The following is a 21,629-nucleotide window of genomic DNA, read 5'->3' as shown; positions in this document are numbered from 1 at the left end:
ACTAAAAGGAAAAAAAAACACAAATTACCAGTATTAGAAATGAAGATGACATCCCTACTGATTCTACAGATAGTAAACGGAGCATAAGGGAATATTGTGAACGATTTTGCATCAATAAAATAAAAAATTTAGTTCCAATGGACAATTTCTTTGAAAGACACAAACTATCGCACTCACTCGAGAAAAGATATATAACCTGAATAGGCCTGTATCTAGTAAAGAAATTGAAATTGTAGTCAAAACCTTTCCACGTAGAAAGGTAGCTTCAGGCCTCAGTGGCTTAACTGGCAAATTCTACCAAGTATTTAAGGAAGTGAAAGTCGCTCTGTCATGTCCTACTCTTTACAACCCCATGGACTATACAGTCCATGGAACTCTCCAGTCCAGAATACTGGGGTAGGTAGCCTTTCCCTTCTCCAGGGGATCTTCCCAACCCAGGGGTCGAACCCAGGTCCTCCTGGATTGTGGATGGATTCTTTATCAGCTGAGCCACAAGGGAAGCCAAGAATACTGGAGTGGGTAGCCTAGTCTTTCTCCAGTGGATCCTTCCAACTGGGAATTGAACCAGGGTCTCCTGCATTGCAGGCAGATTCTTTACCAACTGAGCTAACAGAGAAGCCCAGGGAAGAAATAATAGCAATTCTACAAAAACTCTTCCAGAAAATTTAAGCAAAAAGCCACTCAGTGTATGAAGCCAGCATTACCTTGATCTGACAAAGAAAAAGGGAAACTATAGATCAGTATCTCTGATGGTCATAGATTCAAATTTTCTAAACAGAATTTCAGCAAATCAAATTCAACAATATATTTTAAAAGTGATATACCACGGTCAAATGGGGTTTGTTCTAGGAATGCAGTCAGTTTCGCACTTGAAATCAATTAGTGTAACTCACCATGTTAAGGAACTAGGACTCCCCTAGTGGTCCAGTGATTAAGAATCTGCCTGCTAGCGCAGGGGACACAAGTTCAATCTCTGGTCTGGGAAGATCCCACATGCCAAAGGGCAACTAAGCCAGTGCACACAACTCCTGAACCCGTGTAGAGTCTGAGTGCCACAGCTACTAAAACCTGCAAGCCTAGAGCCCATGCTCTACAACGAGAGAAGCCACCACAATGAGAAGCCTGCATACTGCAACAAGAGTAGCTCCCACTCACCGCAACTAGAGAAAGCCTGTGCACAGCAACGAAGACCCAGTGCAGCTAAAACACATGCTAAGGGACTAAAAAAAAAAAGCCCATACAGTCATTTCAGTAGATGCAGAGAAAAAACTTCTGACAAAATATAAAATCCCTTCCTTGTGAAAATTCTCAGAAATTCTCTTAAACTATAAACAGTATCAAAACCAAAAAAACCTATAGCTAATACCATACTTAATAATGAAAGATTGAATGCTTTCCCCCTAAGATGAGGAACAAGATGTGAGTGCCTGCTTCACCACCTCTATTCAACATTGTACTAAACTTAATAGCCATGCAGTAAGGCAAGAAAATAATAATAAAGACACCCACGTTGGAAAGGAAGAAGTAAAACTAGCTTTATTCGCAAACAACATGATTATCTATGGACTCTACCCCCCAAAAAAGAAAAAAGATACTAAAATAAATGAGTTTAGCAAAGCTGCAGAATACATGCTCAATATACAAAAATCAATGCTAGCAATAAACCATAGGAAAATTGAAATTTAAAAATATTACTATTTACAACAGTATCAAAAAAATGGAAGAAATCTAGCAAAATACATTAAAGACCTAGGCACAAACTATAAAATATTACTAAGAGAAAATATTTACGAAATAAATCAAGAAATACCTGTTGTTCATGGATCAGAAAACTCGATGTTAAAATATCAGTTTCCCCAAATTAAAGATTCATTGTAATCATAATGAAACTCCTAGGAGGCCACTTTGTAGAAACTGGCAAACTTAATTCAATTAAATGCATATGGAAAGGCAAAGGATCTAGAATAGCCAAAACAACTTTGAAAAAGAACAAAATTGGGGGACTAACATTATCTGATTTTATTATAATGCTATAGTAATCAAAACAGGAGGATAATTGGTATAAAGATAGACAAATAGATCAATGTAACAGAATAGACAGTCCAGAAATAGTTCCATATTATGGTATATGGACAACTGATTTTTTACAAAGATGCAAAACTAATAGGTAAATATGATATCACTTATTTGTGGAATCAAAAATATGATAACAATAACATACTCACAAAACAGAAACAGATTCACAGACATAGAAAAAAAAAAAATAATGATTACCAGAGGGGAAAGGGGGTAGGGTAGGGATAAGTTAGGAGTTTGGGATTAGCAAACTACTATATATCAAATAGTTAAGCGGGAATGCAAACTAGTACAGCCACTATGGAGAACAGTGTGGAGATTCCTTAAAAAATTGCAAATAGAACTGCCTTATGACCCAGCAATCCCACTGCTGGGCATACACACTGAGGAAACCAGAATTGAAAGAGACACATGTACCCCAATGTTCATCACAGCACTGTTTATAATAGCCAGGACATGGAAACAACCTAGATATCCATCAGCAGATGAATGGATAAGAAAGCTGTGGTACATATACACAATGGAGTATTACTCAACCGTTAAAAAGAATACATTTGAATCAGTTCTGATGAGATGGATGAAACTGGAGCCAATTATACAGAGTGAAGTAAGCCAGAAAGAAAAACACCAATACAGTATACTAACACATATATATGGAATTTAGAAAGATGGCAGTGATGACCCTGTATGCAAGACAGCAAAAAAGACACAGATGTGTAGAGCGGACTTTTGGACTCAGAGGAAGAGGGAGAGGGTGGGATGATTTGGGAGAATGGCATTGAAACATGTATACTATCATGTAAGAATCGAATCGCCAGTCTGTGTCCGATGCAGGATACAGCATGCTTGAGGCTGGTGCACGAGGATGACCCAGAGAGATGTTACGGGGAGGGAGGTGGGAGGGGGGGTTCATGTTTGGGAACACCTGTACACCCGTGGTGGATTCATGTCAATGTATGGCAAAACCAATACAGTATTGTAAAGTAAAATAAAGTAAAAATAAAAATTAAAAAAAATATATATATATATACAAAAAAAAGAAAACAACAAAAAAAGAAAAGGTGTTAGCTTAAAAAAAAAATAGTTAAGCCACAAGGTCCCACTGTATAGCACAGGGAACTATATTCAATGTCTTGTAATAAACCATAATGGAAAAGGATATGAAAGAGAATATATGTGTGTGTGTATAAATATATATATATATGATGTATGTGTATGTGAAAGTCACTCAGTCATGTCCGACTCTTTGTGACCCCATGGACTATACAGTCTTTGGAATTCTCCAGGCCAGAATACTGGAGTGGGTAGCCTTTCCCTTCTCCAGGGAATCTTCCCAACCCAGGGATGGAACCCTGGTTTCCAGCATTGCAGGCAGCTTCCGTACCAGCTGAGCCACCAGAGAAGCCCATACATATACATATATACACACATACATATGTGTGTGTGTATATATATATAAATAATCACTTCACCATGCACCAGAAACCAGTGCAACACTGTAAATCAGCTACACTTCAACAAAAATTTTAAATAAAAAATGTCTAAACAATAGGTAGAAAAGAGTCTTTTCAACAAATGGTATCAGACAATTGGATTTCCAGATGCAAAATAATTATTTTTGACCCATACCTTGCATCAATATAAAAATTAATTCCAAAGGGGTCATAATACTCTACTTCTAGAAGAAAACATAGGAAGAAATCCTTGTGATCTTGGGTTATGAGGCAAGGATATCTTAGATTCAACACCAAAAGCATCATCCATAAAAGAAAAAAATAAATTAGATTAATTTTAAAAATAAATTAGATAAATTCAGTCAGTTCAGTTCAGTTGCTCAGTCGTGTCCTACTCTTTTCAACCCCATGAATTGCAGCACACTAGGCCTCCCTTAGATAAATTAGACTTTGTCAAAGTTAAAAACTTTTGTTTTTCAAAATCACTGTTAAAAAAAATGAAGAGACAAATCACAGAGTGGGAGAAAACATTTGCAAATCATGTATCTGCTAGAAGACTTATATCTAGTATGTAAAAAGGATTCTCAAAACTCAATATTTAAGAAACAACCAACCTATTTTTTTAATAGTATAACATTTATACTAACTTCAAAGATATACAGATGGAAAATTAGCAGATGAAAAGATACTTTTATCATTTGTCATTAGGAAATGCAAATTAAAATCATTGAAGTAAAGTGAAGTCGCTCAGTCGTGTCCGACTCTCTGCGACCCGTGGACTGTAACCTACCAGGCTCCTCCGTCCGTAGGATTTTCCAGGCAAGAGTACTGGAGTTGTTTGCCATTTCCTTCTCCAGGGGATCTTCCCAGCATAGGGACTGAACCCACATCTCCTTCATTGACAGGAGGATTCTTTACCACAGAGCCACCAGGGATGGCCTATATAAAGTTCAAGTAGGTACCAATTAACCCATAGTGACAAAAAGCAAATCAGTCATTGCTTGCAGAGGAGGGTGCAGGAAACGCTGGGGAGTTATGGTTGGTAGGTTCACTGTGTTAATGGTGGTAATGGCTTCGCAGGTGTATGGAGATGGTAGAATGTAGCATATTGTACACTTTAAATATATGCAGCTTATTGTATGTCAGTTATACCTCATTAAAGTAAAAAAAAAAAAAAAAAAAAAGTGGCTAACAAACCTCTACTGTCTCACTCATTCCCTGTAATAAGTCCTGGAGGACATCTCTGGCCTTGATCCCATTTCCTCTATCACAACAATACTTAACAGGAGGAGGAGAAGGCCTGGTGTACTGTGCCTTGTGGAGAGCACTGTGGTGGGGTACGGCAGGAGAGTCCGGGTGTCCTATTGACAAGGCAGGAGGAAGCCAATTAACAGGACAAACTCAGTTTCTGGGATGTAGGACTAAATGGAGAGAGTATAATTTTTCTTTTTTACTAGAAGTCTAAGCATGAGATTTTTGTCTTGTATTCATAATCAGGTCTTAATTTTTCATCATAGTAAAAAGACATTTCAGAAAATTCCTTGAGTTTCTTAATGTCAGATTCCAAATGTGGTTATCTAGGCATTAATCACTCCAGCATTCAGGTCACTTTGATTTTTTTTTTCCATCGAAGAAATTTTTACATGCTTGTTGCTTAAAACTGTTGCTACCAAGTAAAAGAACCAAGTTGTTCAGCATCTTCTCTTCCACTTCCAACAGCCCTGATAATTAACCCCAGTATGGGGACAGACTGTTTTTAACCCCAAGCAGTTAGCACCTGCAGGTGCCTTCATGGCCACACAGACACAGACTCCATGGTGCCCTCAAGCGCTTAGAAAACCTGGATGTTTTCTAAGCAGCAGTTCCAGCTCGAGCAGGGCGAGTGCCAGCAGCCTTGAAGAAGTGTCTAGTCTTTCTGTCGTTAATTGTATAGTGCAGGGTTTGTGGTGAGGTCAGTCACTCAGCACAGTGGTCTGTGAGAGCATTTTTCCACTTGTAGAGGAGTTTTCCTTCTAGTCCTAGCGGCTGATCTCCCTGAGTGCCTGTAAGTTCAACTTAAGGTCATATTCATTATCATTTCCATTCTACTTTACCTCAGAAGTGGGTCGTTATAATTATATTCCTAAGCATATTAAATATCAGAATAATCAAGAAAAGATAACAGTTATATATGCAGCAAGTGGTTTTTATGGAGAAGAATCACTGAGAGAAATGTTTTGTTATTCTGGGGCTTTGTTTAATAATTTTTTTTTTTAAGTTTTTAGAATTGTCATGGACTAGGTCAGTGGAAATTGCCCTGAACTCTTCCCCTGGAAATAGTGAGCCAAGGGTCTGGCCTGTGATTATAGAGTTTTATTCCAAGGGCTCTTGGGACAAAGTTGTTCTTGGAGCTCACACCCAAGCACATTGCAGATTTCTCCCAGAAACTCTCAGATGGTAGAGAACCAAGCTCCATCCTGGACCTGTCTCCTTCTATCCCAAGAGCCACAGTCCAAGTCACCCCTTCTCCATCCTGTGGACCGGGGCCCCTTGAGGTGGTGCTATGGATTCAGGAACTCAGGCTAAAGAGTTTAAGTTCTAAAACCTGGAATATGGCGCACTCCCTCACTATTTAGAGCCACACCCCAGTTGTCCTACAGAAAGCTCCCCTGTCCTGGGGAGGCCAGACGCAACAGGAAGGACGGAAGCTCAGGTCAAGAAAGCAGGTCCATCTGCAGTTTGCAACGATGCAGAAGAGTCAGACTGTTTTAATACATCTTCTTAGCCTCCATTTTATTTTGCATTACATATGAACTAAAATTTTAGCTCAGTGTAAAAGCCAAAAAAAAGTTAATAGAAAAAAAAACCTTTAATCATCACAGAAATCTAGGTTTCTAATCAAGTGATAAAGGTTGATAAATTGATGGTATCCAGATCATGACTTTAAACTCCCATTGATCTATTGAGTAATCAACATATTGCACATATGCCGCTCTCTTGGCTGACCAAGTGTGAGTCTACATTGCCAAATTAAACATGGAGAGGAAAGCTGGCTTTTCAGACAGCCTGCCTGCAGTGTTCATTTGAAACAGCTTTTAAGCAAATACAATTATGATTGGAACTTATCTCAACCAAGTGAAATTCTGTTGTTGGTCATGAGAGAATGAGCAGTCCAGAGGTGAGATTGCTGGGTGGACCACAGTGTCCCAAGGTCATCAGCCTATCTTCTGCCAACATAAGATGGCTCCAGAGAGTCTGCCTAAAGCACACCACAGCCCAGTGACCCTTCCAGGCTCTGCCTTGCTCCCACCCTTCCATGCCATTCCCTCATCCTTATTCCTCCCTCCAGTGACCTCACTGAGTTACTGATGGAAAATTAAAGTTAAAAGGCTTTATAAGCTCTTCCCTCCCACCCTTGGCACTTGAACATACTTCTCTTTTTGTCTACTCTTCTATTCCGCCTCATTTTTAAGGCTTTTGCCTGCTTCTGGACCCTTGGCCTCATTCATTCTTGCTTTCCCAGGGCCTTACTCTCTTAGTTATCTGCTGTTTCTCCACAGTTTATTCTGTTGGCTCCTTCTGCATTGCCCTCAGACAGGGCACACATTTCTTTTGTCAGGAAAACAACTCTTGCTGTCCACCCCCCAAACCACCACCTTCTCTTCTCATTCCTTTCACTGCCAAACTTCTGTAAGTATAATTTTTCTTATCGTATTACACACTGTTACACCACAAATGCCTGGAAAGCAAGGACTGCAGCATACAATGATCCCTGTCTGTCAGGTATCTAGCCCAGTATGAAGTAAATGAGACACTGACTGTGCAGCCTAACAAGCCAGGATTCAAATCTGGGCTCGCTCATGACTGTAAGTGACCTTGGGTAAATTACTTAATCCTGCTCATCTTCAGCTTCCTCATTCGTACAGGGTTGGGGGTGGGTGATAATACTCATCTTCACAGGATCTGAATGGACATTTTTCCAAAGACATACAAATGGCCAAAGGTATATGAAAAAGTGCTCACTCACCCAGGGATCGAACCCAGGTCTCCCACATTGCAGGCAGATGCTTTAACCTCTGAGCCACCAGGGAAGCCCCACTAATCATCAGGAAAGTGCAAATTGAAATCACAAGACATCACTTCACACTTGTTCGAATGGCTAGTATCAAAAAGACAAAAGGTAACTGTGGGAGAGGATGTAGAGAAAAGGGAGCTCTTGTGCATTGCTGGTGGGGATGTAACTTGGTTCAGTCACTATGGAAAACAACATGGAGGCTCCTCAAAATATTAAAAAATAGAACTACCATATGACCCAGCAATCCAATTTCCGGATATATTAGAAGGAATAAAATCATTATCTCAGAGATACCTCATTGTAGCATTATTCACAATAGTCAAGAAATGGCAGCAACCTAAGTATTCATCTACAGATGATGTATATGTTATAAATATAAACATTATATACATAAACATTAAATATCACTCAGTCATGAGAAAAAAGTAAATCCTGCCATTGCAACAGTGTGGATAAACCCTGAGAGAATTATGCTAAGTGAAATAAGTCAGAGAAAGATAAACTCTATGATCTCACTTATAGGTAAAACCTTAAAAAGCCTTACTCATAAAAACAGAGTAGAATAGTGGTTACCAGAGGCTGGGGGTTGTGGGGAGGTGGCAGATGGGAGATGTTTGTCTTCCAGATTTAAGAGGAGAAAGTTCTGGGGATCCATTGTACACCGTGGCAACTATAGTTAACATTACTGTATTATATCCTTGAAAGTTGCTAAGAAAGTAGATCTTAAATATTCTTACCACCAAAAAACAAAACGGTAATCATATGAGGTTATGAAGGTGTTAACTAACACTAACATGGTAATCATTTTACAATAGATTTGTGTATTAAATTACTGTGTTGTACACTTTAAACTTATACAATGTTATATGTCAATTATAGCTCAATAAATCCAGCAAAAAATAATGCATATCTTGCAGTGTTGTTGTGGAGATTATATGAGATTATGCTCATAAAACCCCCTAGCGTGGTGTCTGGCAAAGGGCTGGTTCACTTCCCACTTCCACTCCTGTTAGGGATTCAGTTGACTTCAGTCACCAAATGGCCTCCCATGCGTTTCAGTCAGTGTTCAGTGGCATGGCGTCCACTTTTTGTTCCATTTAATTCTTATTCTTTTCTTTGCCTTGTGTGTTTCAGGTTCACAACCAGTATCCAACTGAGTTTGAATTCAATCTCTATTACTTAAAGTTCTTGGCTTTCCACTATGTGTCTAATCGCTTTAAAACATTTCTCCTGGATTCAGACTATGAAAGATTAGAGCACGGTACGTGTTTGCATGCCCTTGTTCAGTCTTTTTTTGTTAGTTTTATGTATTTTTAATTAAAAACTCTAATAAAATAATCACCCCCAAGTGTGGCAAGGCCACTTTAGTGTTTTATTCTGAACTGTAAAAGTATGATGGACATGAATGAGTGAGATTTTGTGCTGTGCCAGATCTTGGGGACTGATAATGGTCGTCATGTAGCACCTTTGAAAATGTCAATCTGCTAATTACTATCTTACTGTCTCCACGCAGTAGCACTGTTTGTGGAGAAACACCTGGCTCCTAGCTATTCCATCCCTGGTACACTCTGGTAGGTTACTGCTCCCCTGGAAGCAATTTGCATAGCAGTTATGGCCACGGGCTCTGGAGCAAACAGAATACAGTTAAATTTCAACACTGCCAGTTACCAGCCAAGTATCAATACTTAGGATAGGTTAGGTTCCTCTCCGAGTTTTCTCAGTTTCCACATCTTTAAAATGAGGATAATAATAGCACACACCCCTTTTTGGACCAGGATGACCACGTTAGGAAATACTTGTAAATTTCTTAGCACAGTTGCTACCACATAGTAAGAACTCAATAAATTTTAGATAGCACCATTATTATAATTTTTAATGGCAGTAACAGTTCTAAAGAATAGATTCTTGAAAGCTCGTCAGCCCCTGTGTAAACGTTCCCCAAGGGATTTTACGTTCTTACTCTGCTGTTGTTATAGGGAGGGGGAAACGGGGATACACATGAGTATTTTTGTTAAGAAGACAATCAAGTAAAGAAAAGCAGTATGTTATGTCTACTGTTTATTTTCAGTATATTATACATACTGAATATTCATAAAGAGGATTCTCTTCATGGCTGAAAATATTTACTAATGTTCTGAGTTTAAAATATGAAAGCAAGAAATACTGTTTTTCAATGCATGCTATTAAACTTGTCTAGTACAATATTTCATACTTTTGGTAAGGGAGACAGCACTGGTGTGACCATTTCCTTTCCTGTTTGTACTTCCAGACCTTTGTTGAATCATAAAATTGTCATTCCACACATCACAATCAGAAACCTTAATTTTTCAGTCACCTTCGTGTTAGGAAGACATTAAGTAGAGCTGGTTACAGTGGACATGAGAGTCACTTAGAGAACTTTTTAAAATGACTTTTATCTGGGGCCTATTCTCATATTCTGTAATTGGTCTGAGGTGAGACCTAAGTACTAGGACTTTTTGAAGCCCCTGTTTTTTTTGTTGTTGTCTTTTTTAAATGAGTGGCCAGGGTTAAGAACTACTGTTCTGCACTCTACACTTAACAGGTAGAGAAGAAACATTAATCAGTGTTGGTGCTAGTTTAGTCTCTAAATCATGTCCAACTCTTAAAACTCCATGTCTTGGGGGCCCCTCATATTATAAGATTTTGTGCAGCCTTGGGCATGAAACATTATTTTATGGTAAATAAAATGCTTATTAACTTTTGACTGAGTCTTTTCATTTAAAGCAAGAAAAGACAGAGGGGCACTCTTACTGGCCTTTTAAAGAAACACCTCCTGCCTCATGCTAACACACCTTCCTGTCTATTAAAACAAAGCAGGCTCATGTAAGTAACACACTGAAAGGTACAAATATAGTACCTGAAATGCCACCCTCCCCAATTCAGCTTTTAACTCACCCAAGGATACAGACCACACCCATCTGACATCTACAGTCTCCCTAACCATGATGTGTGGTGTATGTAAACTACCAAACAAAGAAAACACTTTAAATGGCTTCGTAATAAACAGCCAGCAACTTTATAAAGAAACATAAATTTTTGTTTTTAACTGAGTCTCATCAAATCATTTCCCTTCCAGCTTTTTGGAAAAATGTGTAGAATGTCTGCTGGCATGGACCTCTGTGAATCTAGATATAGACGTGGGATGTGGCCTGGGGGGGCGTCATGATGTATTGCTAAATACTTGGGAAAACTTCAGCACATGTTTTCCTTCCATTTGGATTTGTTTCCATATAGCTGTGAAGCCCATTCCTATCTTTAGCTTTGCTACAGTCCTTTCCTATCTCCTTAGTTATTTTCTAAGGTTTTTGCCCATGCAGTGATGTTTCTAGAGCCATACAAAAGGCTCCATTTTTCATCTGCTACATGCATCACATTTTTAAGCAAACTGTTGATTTATTTGACTTTTGTTTTGCTGATTTTTTTTTTCCAGGAACTTTATTTGATGATAAAGGAGACAAGCATGCCAAAAAAGGAATTTGTATTTGGGAGTGTATTGATAGAATGCACAAGAGGAGTCCCGTTTTCTTTAATTATTTATATTCACCAGTGGAAATAGAGGTAAAGAAAGAAAGCATTTGTGTTGCATTTTTGGAATATTTTTGTGTTGAAGTTTTCCTTACGTTGAGCGTATATAAGCTGTTTAAGCGTTTTATAAACATTTGACTAGGTTTCATACCAGAAGTTATTTCAAAGTTGATACACTTTGGGTTTAGATTATGATGCAATAAAGTCTGTTACCAAATTCTTGACCAGAAAAATTAGGAGCTGGCCCCCTAGACATAGAGAGGATAACTTCAAGAAACTCAGAGCAAATCAACTTGCCCTGGGAAAGGAGAACAAACAAAACTTAAACCCTCAGCATACTGTCTAAGCTGAAAACCTAAAGTACTTCAGAAAAGGCTTCCCTAAGTCCATTCATACCAGAGCCATGGAAGAAACCCTATGAGAAGCAGGAAGGTTGGAGCCCAGCCAAGAAGGTTGACTTCTCAGGGACAGCCATGCTCTGCCATGCCCGTCTACATGAAATAGGCTCTGCAGTGGAGTGGAGCTCTTCACCACCACTCACGGGCACAAAGGCCAGACCCTGGGCCCCAGAACAATAGGACCCCACCTTGGCCTTTCTCCACATGCACCCTCCTTATGAGGTGTGTGAGAAACCAAGGGTACATGCTCAGATGCTCCTCCATCTAGACCACACTCTGGTACTTCAGAATTCCTTGCCCAAATTCAAATTACTTGCCAGACCACTTCCCTAAGCCAGTAAGTACACTCCTAAGCCAAAGGTCCACTAAGGAGTAGCATTTGTCAGGGAGCAGACAGTTCATCTGCAGGGCTGGGGTATACGTGCATGTTCGTAAGAGACCTTCAGAGTGCAGGACAGAGCTGAGCCAGGAGCAGCAGAGGTTTAGGCCAACAACTGGGAACTGGGACCAGCCTCCCCCAGTGCTGAGGAGTCTGAGAATTCTCAACTGAAACCTGGCCTTCTAGGTCGTTTGGAAGTTATATTTGTCAGGGTAGGAGGATAGAACACACTTTATCTAATAGTTATATTGATGTGTAAGGTTTAAATATATAGACATACGTAATGAGAACCTCTGTTCATCCTCTTCCCTGGACCCTGCAGTGTCAGGGGCTGGCCTGCCAGTAAGCTTGGGCTACTTTGAGGTCAGGATAAAACTACATTTCAGAATTTTCTTCAAACAGGCCCTGAAGCCCAGTGTAAATGTTTCCAGCCTCAAGAAGTGGGATTACTATATAGAGGAGACGCTTTCCACAGGGCCCTCGTATGACTGGATGATGCTGACCCCCAAGCAGCTGCCCTCCGAAGACTCTGAGCTGGCCAGAGGAGCCAGGCCCCAGAGCCAGAGGAGAACCGTGTGGCCATGCTACGATGATGTCAGCTGCGCTCAGCCCGACGCTCTCACCAGCCTTTTTAGTGTAAGTCAGTCACGTGAAGCCAGACTCCCAAGGCTCTGGGCCCCTGAAGGCACGAGAGGCCTCGGGAACCTGGCTGAGTGAAGCCTGGTTCACCAGCTCCTGGCTAGCATTCTTGCCAGCACCGTAGAACATGTGGAAACCAGACCGGCTCCCCAGCATCCCTGGAGATCCAGGCGCAGGGACTGGAAAACAGTCTCAGTAGAAGGGAGTTTTTCATTGTTACGAGGAAGCATTCAAGCAAGTAGAGCAGTTCGCAGCTCCCCGGCTGTTTCATCTGGCCAAGAGCCGGAGTCAGGCCTGGGTTATGACTTCTGTGGGTGCCTTACTTCCCCCGGTCAGAAGTGTGGGTAGCTGATGGTCTGATGGGAGTACTGCCAGCCGTCTTCTGCAAGTTATATTCTGGAGTGAAGCCATTCTGGCAGTAACCCCCATGAGGAGAGCAGCGGCCCTGAGGGAAGGGTTTGAGCCCTGACACAGGCCAGACAGTTCCTGAAGAGCCTTCCCACCAGGAGAAGCGTGTGTGAGAGCGCCGTCACAGAGGCCGCTGCTCTGCTCTCAGTCTCCCTGGCCGAGGGAAACGCCAGGCTTGGGCATTTCTTGGTTCATTCTCCCTACATCTGGTTTGAATCATCAGAGTCAAGGGGTTTCTCTGTCCAGGACAGACTTCTCATCTACCTCAGCTATTAGGGTCTGGACATAGGCCTAGTGCTTGACCTTTTGCTGTGGCCATCAGATTTCCTATGGGCTGGCCAAGGGTGAAGGTGTTCGGATACAGATTTCATCTCTCTATTTAAGCCATCTGTACAAAGAGGCCCGGTTACAGATCCTAATAAATCATCTTTGCCACAGTGCATCACACCAGCTAGCACTCCCGCCACCACCATTTCTGGCTGGGAGGCCTCTGAGGCCCTGGGCTCACTGCTCAGAGGAGCTGTGGCTCTGGGGAGCACCGTGATTTCTGTGAAAGACTTGGTTGGCCAAGAAGTTCGTTTGAGTTTGTCTGCTGTTACGGAAAAGCCCAAACGAACTTCTTAACCAACCCAATACTTAATCTGTAAAAAAAAAAAAAAAACCCTTTTAATTTCTCTGTAGGAAATTGAAAGACTGGAGCATAAATTGAACCAAACCCCTGAGAAGTGGCAGCAGCTGTGGGAACGGGTAAACGTGGACCTTAAAGAAGAGCCCAGAGCAGACCATGTGAGTTGGCAAAGCCCTTTGAAGAGCTGCTACTGAGCTTCTTGAGGGCACTGGGTCAGCTGGGGCTTCTGCCACTCGTAACCCAGGACGTTCATGGCCAAAGAGAGGGGTCATGCCTTGAGGGTCCAGGGCAGAAAGTTCCAAACAACCGAGTACTTCCTGAGTGTCTCACTCTACCACAGTGATATGATACTTACGTTCAGTGCCCTAAATCTGGGGGAAATTACTGGGTTTTTTCTATCTCAGCACCTCTGTGGTTTCAGCTGGTCTTCTGCCACAGGAGGGGAGGGAAGAAGGGAATGCCAAGATCTTGTTGGCTCCAGAGAAATAGGGAAAATGAAATATTTTAAAACAGTAAAATATGCCACTCTCTCTTGCTTACCCCCCCCTTTTTGTTTCTAAATTAAGAAACATTTACTGTAAAAATATTTTAATACCAAATACTCCATTTTCTGCTTCTCACCACCCCTTAAGCTGTAACATGTGGAATGGGCTGTGCTGAGCCCCTGAGCATCCACACCTTAGCGTCCTGTTAACCTGCAGTGAGGCAGTGGCGTCCAGCTCATGCCTGCAGGCTCAGGCCCAGAAAACACGGCTGATACACAGGGAGGCCACCGGCCAAACCCACAGCAGGTCGGCTCCAAGTGCAGCAGAGGGAGGTTAGGACAGATGAGAGCACTTGAGGAAAGGAGAGGTGAGCAGGGTCAGATGTCACAGAGGGGTCAAGGAGAATGGAGTATAGAAGAAAATGTCCTCGGACCCTGTAAAAAGGGGTCCTCGAGGCGCCATTTTTTGCCTGCAAGTGGCAACTCGGGCTATTATGAGACAGGCCACAGGTGGATGAAGTCTTACTGCTTTTTTTCTAAGAATAAAATAGTTTGTTAATTTTTTTCTGATTATGAATATGAGATATATGTATTCCTTTAAGTATGTATTCCTTTATAACACAGGAAGTTATAAAATAGAAATCACCCAAAATTTATAACGTAGAAATAAACCACTATGCCTTCAGACTTTTAAACACATATATAAAAGGGATTTACTATAGACATAGTTTTTAAACCTGCTTTCTTTTTTCCTTAATATATGGCATGTGTGTCCTTCCATTTGTCGCATATAAATCAGCATCCTTTGTAACAGCTGTCTAGAATTCCATTGTTCAGAAATTTTTTTTTTTTTTTTAGCTAGCCCCATAATGATAGACATTTAGGTACTTTCTAGTTTTTCGCTATGTTAAAAAAAGAAAAACTCCAAGGTAAGCATCTTTTTATACATATTTTATATAGACATATATATATGATCCAGTTTCTTTCTTGAGGTAAATTTTTAGAAGTGAAATTACCAGATTAGTTACTTAAAGTCTTTGTAAAGTCTTCCTACCTCCTGTTCTTTTTCAGCCCCAGAGATACCCTTCAGGCTCCCCAGGAACTGTGTCCACCAACCTCCCTTTTTATCAGAAGAGGCCTCAGCTCCACCTTCCAGAGAGCAACATGGCAGAAGAGCAGAACACTGGTGTCCCCCCATCCAACGGGGTGGACCGCAGAGCAGCCACGCTGTACAGCCAGTACACGCCCAAGAACGACGAGAACAGGTAGATGCTGTGAGCCCTGCCAGGGGGTGCAGCAGAGGCTCTCCCAGCCCCCCTCGAATCAGCTGGGCCTAGGCCGTGCCACGTCTATCAACTTAAAAGGGATCCGCTTTAATTCTTTGTTTCTGTTTTAAATGTGGTAGATGGTTCTTGGAAGAGGAAAAGTCAAAATTATAACTAAAATAAGGCCAGAATGTTGTAGTTTTTTGTGGCGGGCCCTACTATCTCCTATCTACCTGGTCTTTTGAGGGAATGTGTGTTAGTGAGCACTTCTCCAGTGGCAGACTTCTGAGATCCAGCGCATGCTCGCCCAAGCAGAAAGGAATTTACTCACATGAGGTGAGAAGGCCAGGATGCACCAGTTTCTCACAGTACCTTCAGGCTTCTCTCATTCACCAGCTCTGCTGCCTGTACAGGCTGCGTGAACCCCAGCGTGGTACAAAGGATGGCTACTGAGAGCTCCAGACCTCACAAGCTTGGCAATCCCAGCAGAATGAGGCAGTCTTTCCCTGAGAGTCTAGTAGAGGAATTCTGGGGGGAGCTCCGACTGATCTTTTTTGGATCATCTAGGGGAAACAGAGTCTTGACCAACAAAAACAGCAGATATTGCCTTTACAGCACGTAGTAAAATCATATTAACCGCCATGTCATCATTACTTCTAGGTCCTTCGAGGGAACGCTGTACAAAAGAGGGGCTTTGCTGAAAGGCTGGAAGCCCCGTTGGTTTGTTTTGGATGTAACAAAGCATCAGGTAATAAACACCATCACAGCCTGTAGCAGTCACTTCTCCCCAGGCGAGGCTCCATCCCTGGCTGTTGTGTGACTCCCAGCAGACACACACAGCCCCCATGCACAGAATGCTTCCCTGAGGCTTCTCACCAGGTACCTGGGGGCTCCTCCGTGGAGCCAGTGAGAGGGCACCCAGCAGCCCTCTGAGAAAGTGCGGGTGTGTGCGACAGAGGCAGTGACTAGGCGCCCAGAGCATCAGGAGCAACAAAACTCTGCTTTCTAATGCTCATGCATCTGCTGCCTGCTGTCCACAACCAGGCCAGGGGAGGACCTCAGGGTTTCAGCGTATTGCGTACCACATGCACACACAGAGCCCGTGCCTGTGAACACTCTCCAGAGCACAGATCACTTCATCTCGACAGCACAAAGCATCCATTCAAAGTCGAGGGTGTTAATTTATTCAACAAACATTTCTTGAACACCTTCTCTGTGCCCATCCCTGTACTAAAGAAGGCATCATTATCCCTCAAAGGTGACAGCAACAGAGGAGGGAGGGAGCTTTAAAACAGGGAGAAGGGGATGTGCCATCCAAACCTGAAATCCACAGTGGGCAGACACTAGCCTGGCCCTCCCAGACCATTCTGGGAAGTCTTTTCCCCACTGTTAGGTTCTTTGCTATGGCTCTAGCCCCCCTACCCCTGCTCTCCCCACAGTCCTTAGAGTCAGAATCTTTGCTTCGGTGATCTTGAAGGGTAGGGAGACACTATGCAAACTTCCAGCCTCTTTGCATCATTCACTGGAGCGTCACAGGTCCTCCCATGGTCTGACCGGAGACTTCACTCTGCCTTAGAACTAACCAGTCAGCCCTGAGCAGGTTCTCAGTGCATTTGTGTGTGACATGGAGTCTACTGAGAAAGACACAGGCTGTACCCCAGTACGGTGCTCTGGTTGGAGCTGCATCTAGAGGACTCCTGCCAGATGAGCACTTTATGTGGGCATCAACCACCTCTCACTCTGCTCAAGGAGTTTCATAAAGGCTACACAGGATCCTGTTGGATTACAGATACAGAGAATTTTTTTTTTTTTTTCACAGATATGCAGTGGAAGCCCTTTTTAGGCAACTGGACTTTAAACAGCACTGTCTTTGAAATTAGAGCCTACATTGTATAGAAAAGTCCCATTAAACCACTAAATAAAACATAGGAGAATGTCCTGATGTTTCTATAATTTACAGTTACATCAAATTATACTTGCATTCCTGACAGTCTCTTAGATTTAATGCAAAAGGTATACGGGTTTCTATTTGTACTACTCCTACCATGCCTGCAGAGAGAGGCAGGGAAAAGTCTGAGGCCAGAATCACAGTGACGGAGGCACCAGACACATTCCTGCCATGCAACTTTCTGAAATCCGGACTGATTTAGTTCAAGTGAAATCCAGTCCTTACACATAGTAACCTTCAGTCAAATGTTGAGCTAGTCACTGTTTTTCAAAAATCACTTCATATATACATGCTGTTTGGAAATCAGCTTTTCAGATATAGCATAGCTTGAACATATTTTCCTGCCAGTTCACATAGATCTTATTTCTTAAATGTTGTATAGCGTTCCATACTATTGATGTACCATCATTTAATTAACCAAGACCCAAAAAAAAAAAAAAAAAATTAACCAAGACCCTACTGACAGGCAGATACATCTTATCATTAGCTGATAGAGGGAGTGCTGGAGGAAACCTCTTTGTTTGTGTGTCTTTGCAAGCTTGTGGGGGTGTTTCTGTAAGATAAATTCCTAGAGGTGGGAAAGGTGTATCAATAGGTATAAGCGTTTTAGCTTTTAGTTCATATTGCCAGATTGTCCTCTAATAGGTTTCTGACTAATTATAAGCCCACAAACGGTGCTTATGAATACCTCATGCCTTCCATTCAACCTGAATATTGTCAACCATTTTAAATATTTCTTAATCTAAGTGAAAAGTGAAATCTCATTGATTTCATTTACTTTTGACTGTTTAGGCTGTTCACCTTTGGAGATGTTTATAGGTCGCTCACATTTTTTCTGTGAGTTGCCAGTTGAAATCCTTTGACCAGTTTTCCATTAGGTTGTTTATCTTTTTCTTCTCAATCTCTAGGAATTTTGTATACATTCTAAACATTAACCCCCCATTCATATGTTCCATATATTTTTTACAGTTGTTGATGTTTTTATTCTTTTACGTGTAATACGTTTATTCGAATTTCAAAAAATGTGTCTTTTTACCCTTTCTCCCAGCTACCTAATTCTTCCTAGAAGCAGACAGTGTTTTTAATTTCTTGTCTGTTCTTCCGGACATAGTTGAGCAAGATATGGGAAAAGCCTACCTTTTGAAAGCCCTGCTGTCTCCCTTTCCTGGGTCTCATATCCCATGTGTCCTTTGGTTCCAGCTGCGATACTATGACTCCGGTGAGGACACCAGCTGTAAGGGCCACATCGACCTGGCTGAAGTAGAAATGGTCATCCCTGCCAGTCCCAGCATGGGCGCCCCGAAGCACACGAGTGACAAGGCTTTCTTTGATGTAAGCTGACCTTGTCTTTTCCTGGCTCTCTGCACATAATCCCTTACAGTCAGTCCATCCACTCCAAGGATGACGGGGCCTCAGAACAGTTGATGGTGACTACAGACGGGCCACAGCCCCACCCTGGCTGCGGGAACTGCTGCAGAACCTGAAGCCAGCACTCTTAATCCCCAAACCTGACCTCTCCCCGCTGTCCTTATTGCTCATAAAGGCTGCATGTTGCTTCGCACAAAAGACTCCTTCGAAAGGTATCCAACTACACTTGGAAGCAGAGGAACTCCTTGTTAAATATTGTTATTCACTCACCACCTTCTGTCAAAAGCAGATGTTACTTCCCTTTTATATCTTTTTGTCTTCAAGCTTGATCATCCAAAAAAAACATCATTAGTCACACATGATGGCTGTCTTCCCTGACATCTTCAGCAGGCCTTGGGACATTTTATGGGCCACATGATAGGGGACTTATGTAGTCCCCAGAGCCAAGCAAGACTTCATACAGAACACAGGTCAGACTCTAGTGCCCTGCTCAGGCTGTGAGGCCACTTCCCTGACTCTGAACTCCCCGTGAGGCCCCAGCTGAAGACTTAGAGAAAGAGATGGGAAGGGAATGTGAAAGCCAGCCCCACCATGATGTGGATGAAGCTCAGTCTTCTTGGCTCCTTTGCTGCATGGCTGCAGTGCATGGGTGAGGCAAGAGGCTCCAGCTATTCCACACCCTCTTAGTCAAGAAGGTGCAAAATCAGGCTTTTCTGGAATATCTGTTTTCTCTGCAGACCCTTCTGTTAAGATCCCCTGTGACTCTGGGGACCAGGAAAGTAAAATCACTTCTGTAATCAATGACAGTACAGTAGTGGAGAGCAGAGAAATACGGAGGTTCCAGGGTAGCATGAAAAGGGAAGGTCACAGGGATTGATTAGCTCACATGACCAAACCTGTACACTAGCCCTGCGCTCATCTCTGCTTCTCTTCCTTTGTTTTTGTAGCTCAAGACCAGCAAACGCGTGTATAACTTCTGTGCCCAGGATGGACAGAGTGCCCAGCAGTGGATGGACAGGATCCAGAGCTGTATCTCTGATGCCTGATACCCATGGTCAGCCCACACAGAAGGAGGAGGAAGGGCTTGTGCTGCCAGATAGGGGAAAAGTGCATGAATCCTTGAAGAGCTGACAGCTTCCTGCTCAGTCCTGATGAGTCATCCTGGGGCCTGAGGTTCTCCTGCCCTGACTTAGCCGTTCCCCTCTCGGCAGTTCCCCTCTCGGCAGTTGCTAGGGCGTCCTAGCCGAGTAGGTGTGTCACGCAAGGCTGGTCAAGAGCCCCAGGCCCTCCCTGTGTCTTGCACTAGGTTGTTCTAACCTAGTGGTTAGAACAATCCCTCATGGTTAGGGATCAGAAGAATGCTTCCTGAGCCATCTGTCACCCATCCCCTAGCCCGAGCGGCTACCACCCACCTGGGTCCTTCTTCATGAAAGCTGGATCCTTTCTGTTCTCCAAGGTCATAACTTCCTTGGAAAACTTCCTGACAAGCAAAACTCAAAATCCTCCAAGACTATCTTCTGTTCTGCATAGGTTTCCCGTTGGAGGCTCCTGCTGTTACTGCCCAACCTTAGAGATACTTGGTTCTCTGGTGCTGCCAAAGGTGCTTCCAGGATCCCTGCTTGGCCCTGGGGTTCACAGCAAGACCACCAGTGCTCAGGCAGGCCAAGGGGCCCACAGAATAGCCTGATGGGAAAGATTGGCCAGGGAATGGTGCAGTAATCACCAGGCCAATGCAGGAAAACACGGCTTCCGAAACACTGAATTTTCCTAGGCCAAAGGTGCCCTGAGGATCCAGGACTTCGTGGTCCCATGTATTCTTCTGCTCCTTGACAGCTTCTTACACAAAATAACATGCAAAAAGCTGGATGCACTAATTCACAAAACAGCCACTTGCACTGAACTCTAATAAAGTGAAGATGTTGGAGAGACAGAAGCCAGCTGTTCATGAGCACACCACCCCTGTGACAAGGGCTGTATAGACCGCGGTCACACCGTGGCGTGACTGGAGGATACTCAAACAGCACCTCTGCACGTGAACTTAAGGACTTGTTTAGTCGTTAGATTTTCTGTACTTTTGATAACCTGTGTTTGTCCAGCTTGAGATACAGGAATGCTGTTTGCTCACAGTGAACAGAGACCGCTTTTCTGCAACAGCCACTGTGGTCAACTGGAGTCGTAGGTAGCTAGACCGTCACATTTGTTTTGAAATGTTAATATGTTAAATACCAAACTAATGTTTCAAAAATATGTATATATGATTTCTATACCCTTGTTTTTCAGGTAGTCTGCTTATAATTTAATATAAAATTAACTGATTCATTCATAAGATTTCAGTAATTTTAAAATGGTTCCCTTTTTAAAAAGCCACTTTGTAGATGAAAAATCAGATTTTCAAATTTAAAATTATCTACACACTAGGAAACAGAACTGTGTTAATATATAAGAAATTCGGGGGTAATAAGAATGAAGGATTTTTCTATCATTTTCATTTTATAAATGGCCACCTGTGAAAATGGTTTTTGCACATTATTTGTATTTTTCTTTGTATATGAAATAATTTTTTGTACTCTGTAAAATATGGAGCCCACTGTACCTTCAGCTATTTGAGACTACACAGTGCTTCTTTTGTAACTGGATTCTTTTAACTTTCATGAAGGCACTACATGCCTTGTATTCACTAACCACCTTGAATTAAACTTATTTCTTAAGAAAAAGCATCCCTCACTTATTGAAATAAAGCTCATTGTGCACTGCGGGACACTCAGGAGGCAACACTCATGATTCATACATGGGACTAAAAGTTCAAGGGTAAGACACAGCATAACCCATTTCTTGCCTTGGTTCTATCAATGTTGTCACTGCCCTTTGCTCAGGAAGTAACCAGACACTGGAAATGCTGGCCTCAGCTTCTGGGTTCTGAACACACTGCTGCAGAGTTTAGGGAAGAGGCCTAAGGCTGCCACTCCCACCCAGTGCCTCCGA

The 21,629-nt window shown here is 42.4% G+C and overlaps 1 protein-coding gene across 2 annotated transcripts in view; it reads left to right on the top strand.

Moving 5' to 3' along the window:
- The window catches only part of SBF2 (SET binding factor 2), a 495,886-nt gene extending 474,481 nt beyond the window's left edge, over nt 1–21,405 (top strand). For both annotated transcript variants that reach the window (XM_018059528.1, XM_018059527.1), the window contains 8 exons: nt 8,719–8,845; nt 11,036–11,163; nt 12,310–12,543; nt 13,636–13,740; nt 15,138–15,331; nt 15,992–16,079; nt 18,480–18,611; nt 19,595–21,405. In XM_018059528.1, coding sequence (XP_017915017.1) covers nt 8,719–8,845; nt 11,036–11,163; nt 12,310–12,543; nt 13,636–13,740; nt 15,138–15,331; nt 15,992–16,079; nt 18,480–18,611; nt 19,595–19,693 — 1,107 coding nt within the window. In that variant the 3' untranslated portion in view covers nt 19,694–21,405. The remainder of the gene's footprint in view (nt 1–8,718; nt 8,846–11,035; nt 11,164–12,309; nt 12,544–13,635; nt 13,741–15,137; nt 15,332–15,991; nt 16,080–18,479; nt 18,612–19,594) is intronic.

Source organism: Capra hircus, chromosome 15 (genome assembly GCF_001704415.2).
Source record: "Capra hircus breed San Clemente chromosome 15, ASM170441v1, whole genome shotgun sequence".
In the NCBI taxonomy this organism is placed as follows: domain Eukaryota; kingdom Metazoa; phylum Chordata; class Mammalia; order Artiodactyla; family Bovidae; genus Capra; species Capra hircus.
Note: the sequence above shows the minus strand (reverse complement) of the source record. Positions and strands in the feature narration are given on the sequence as shown.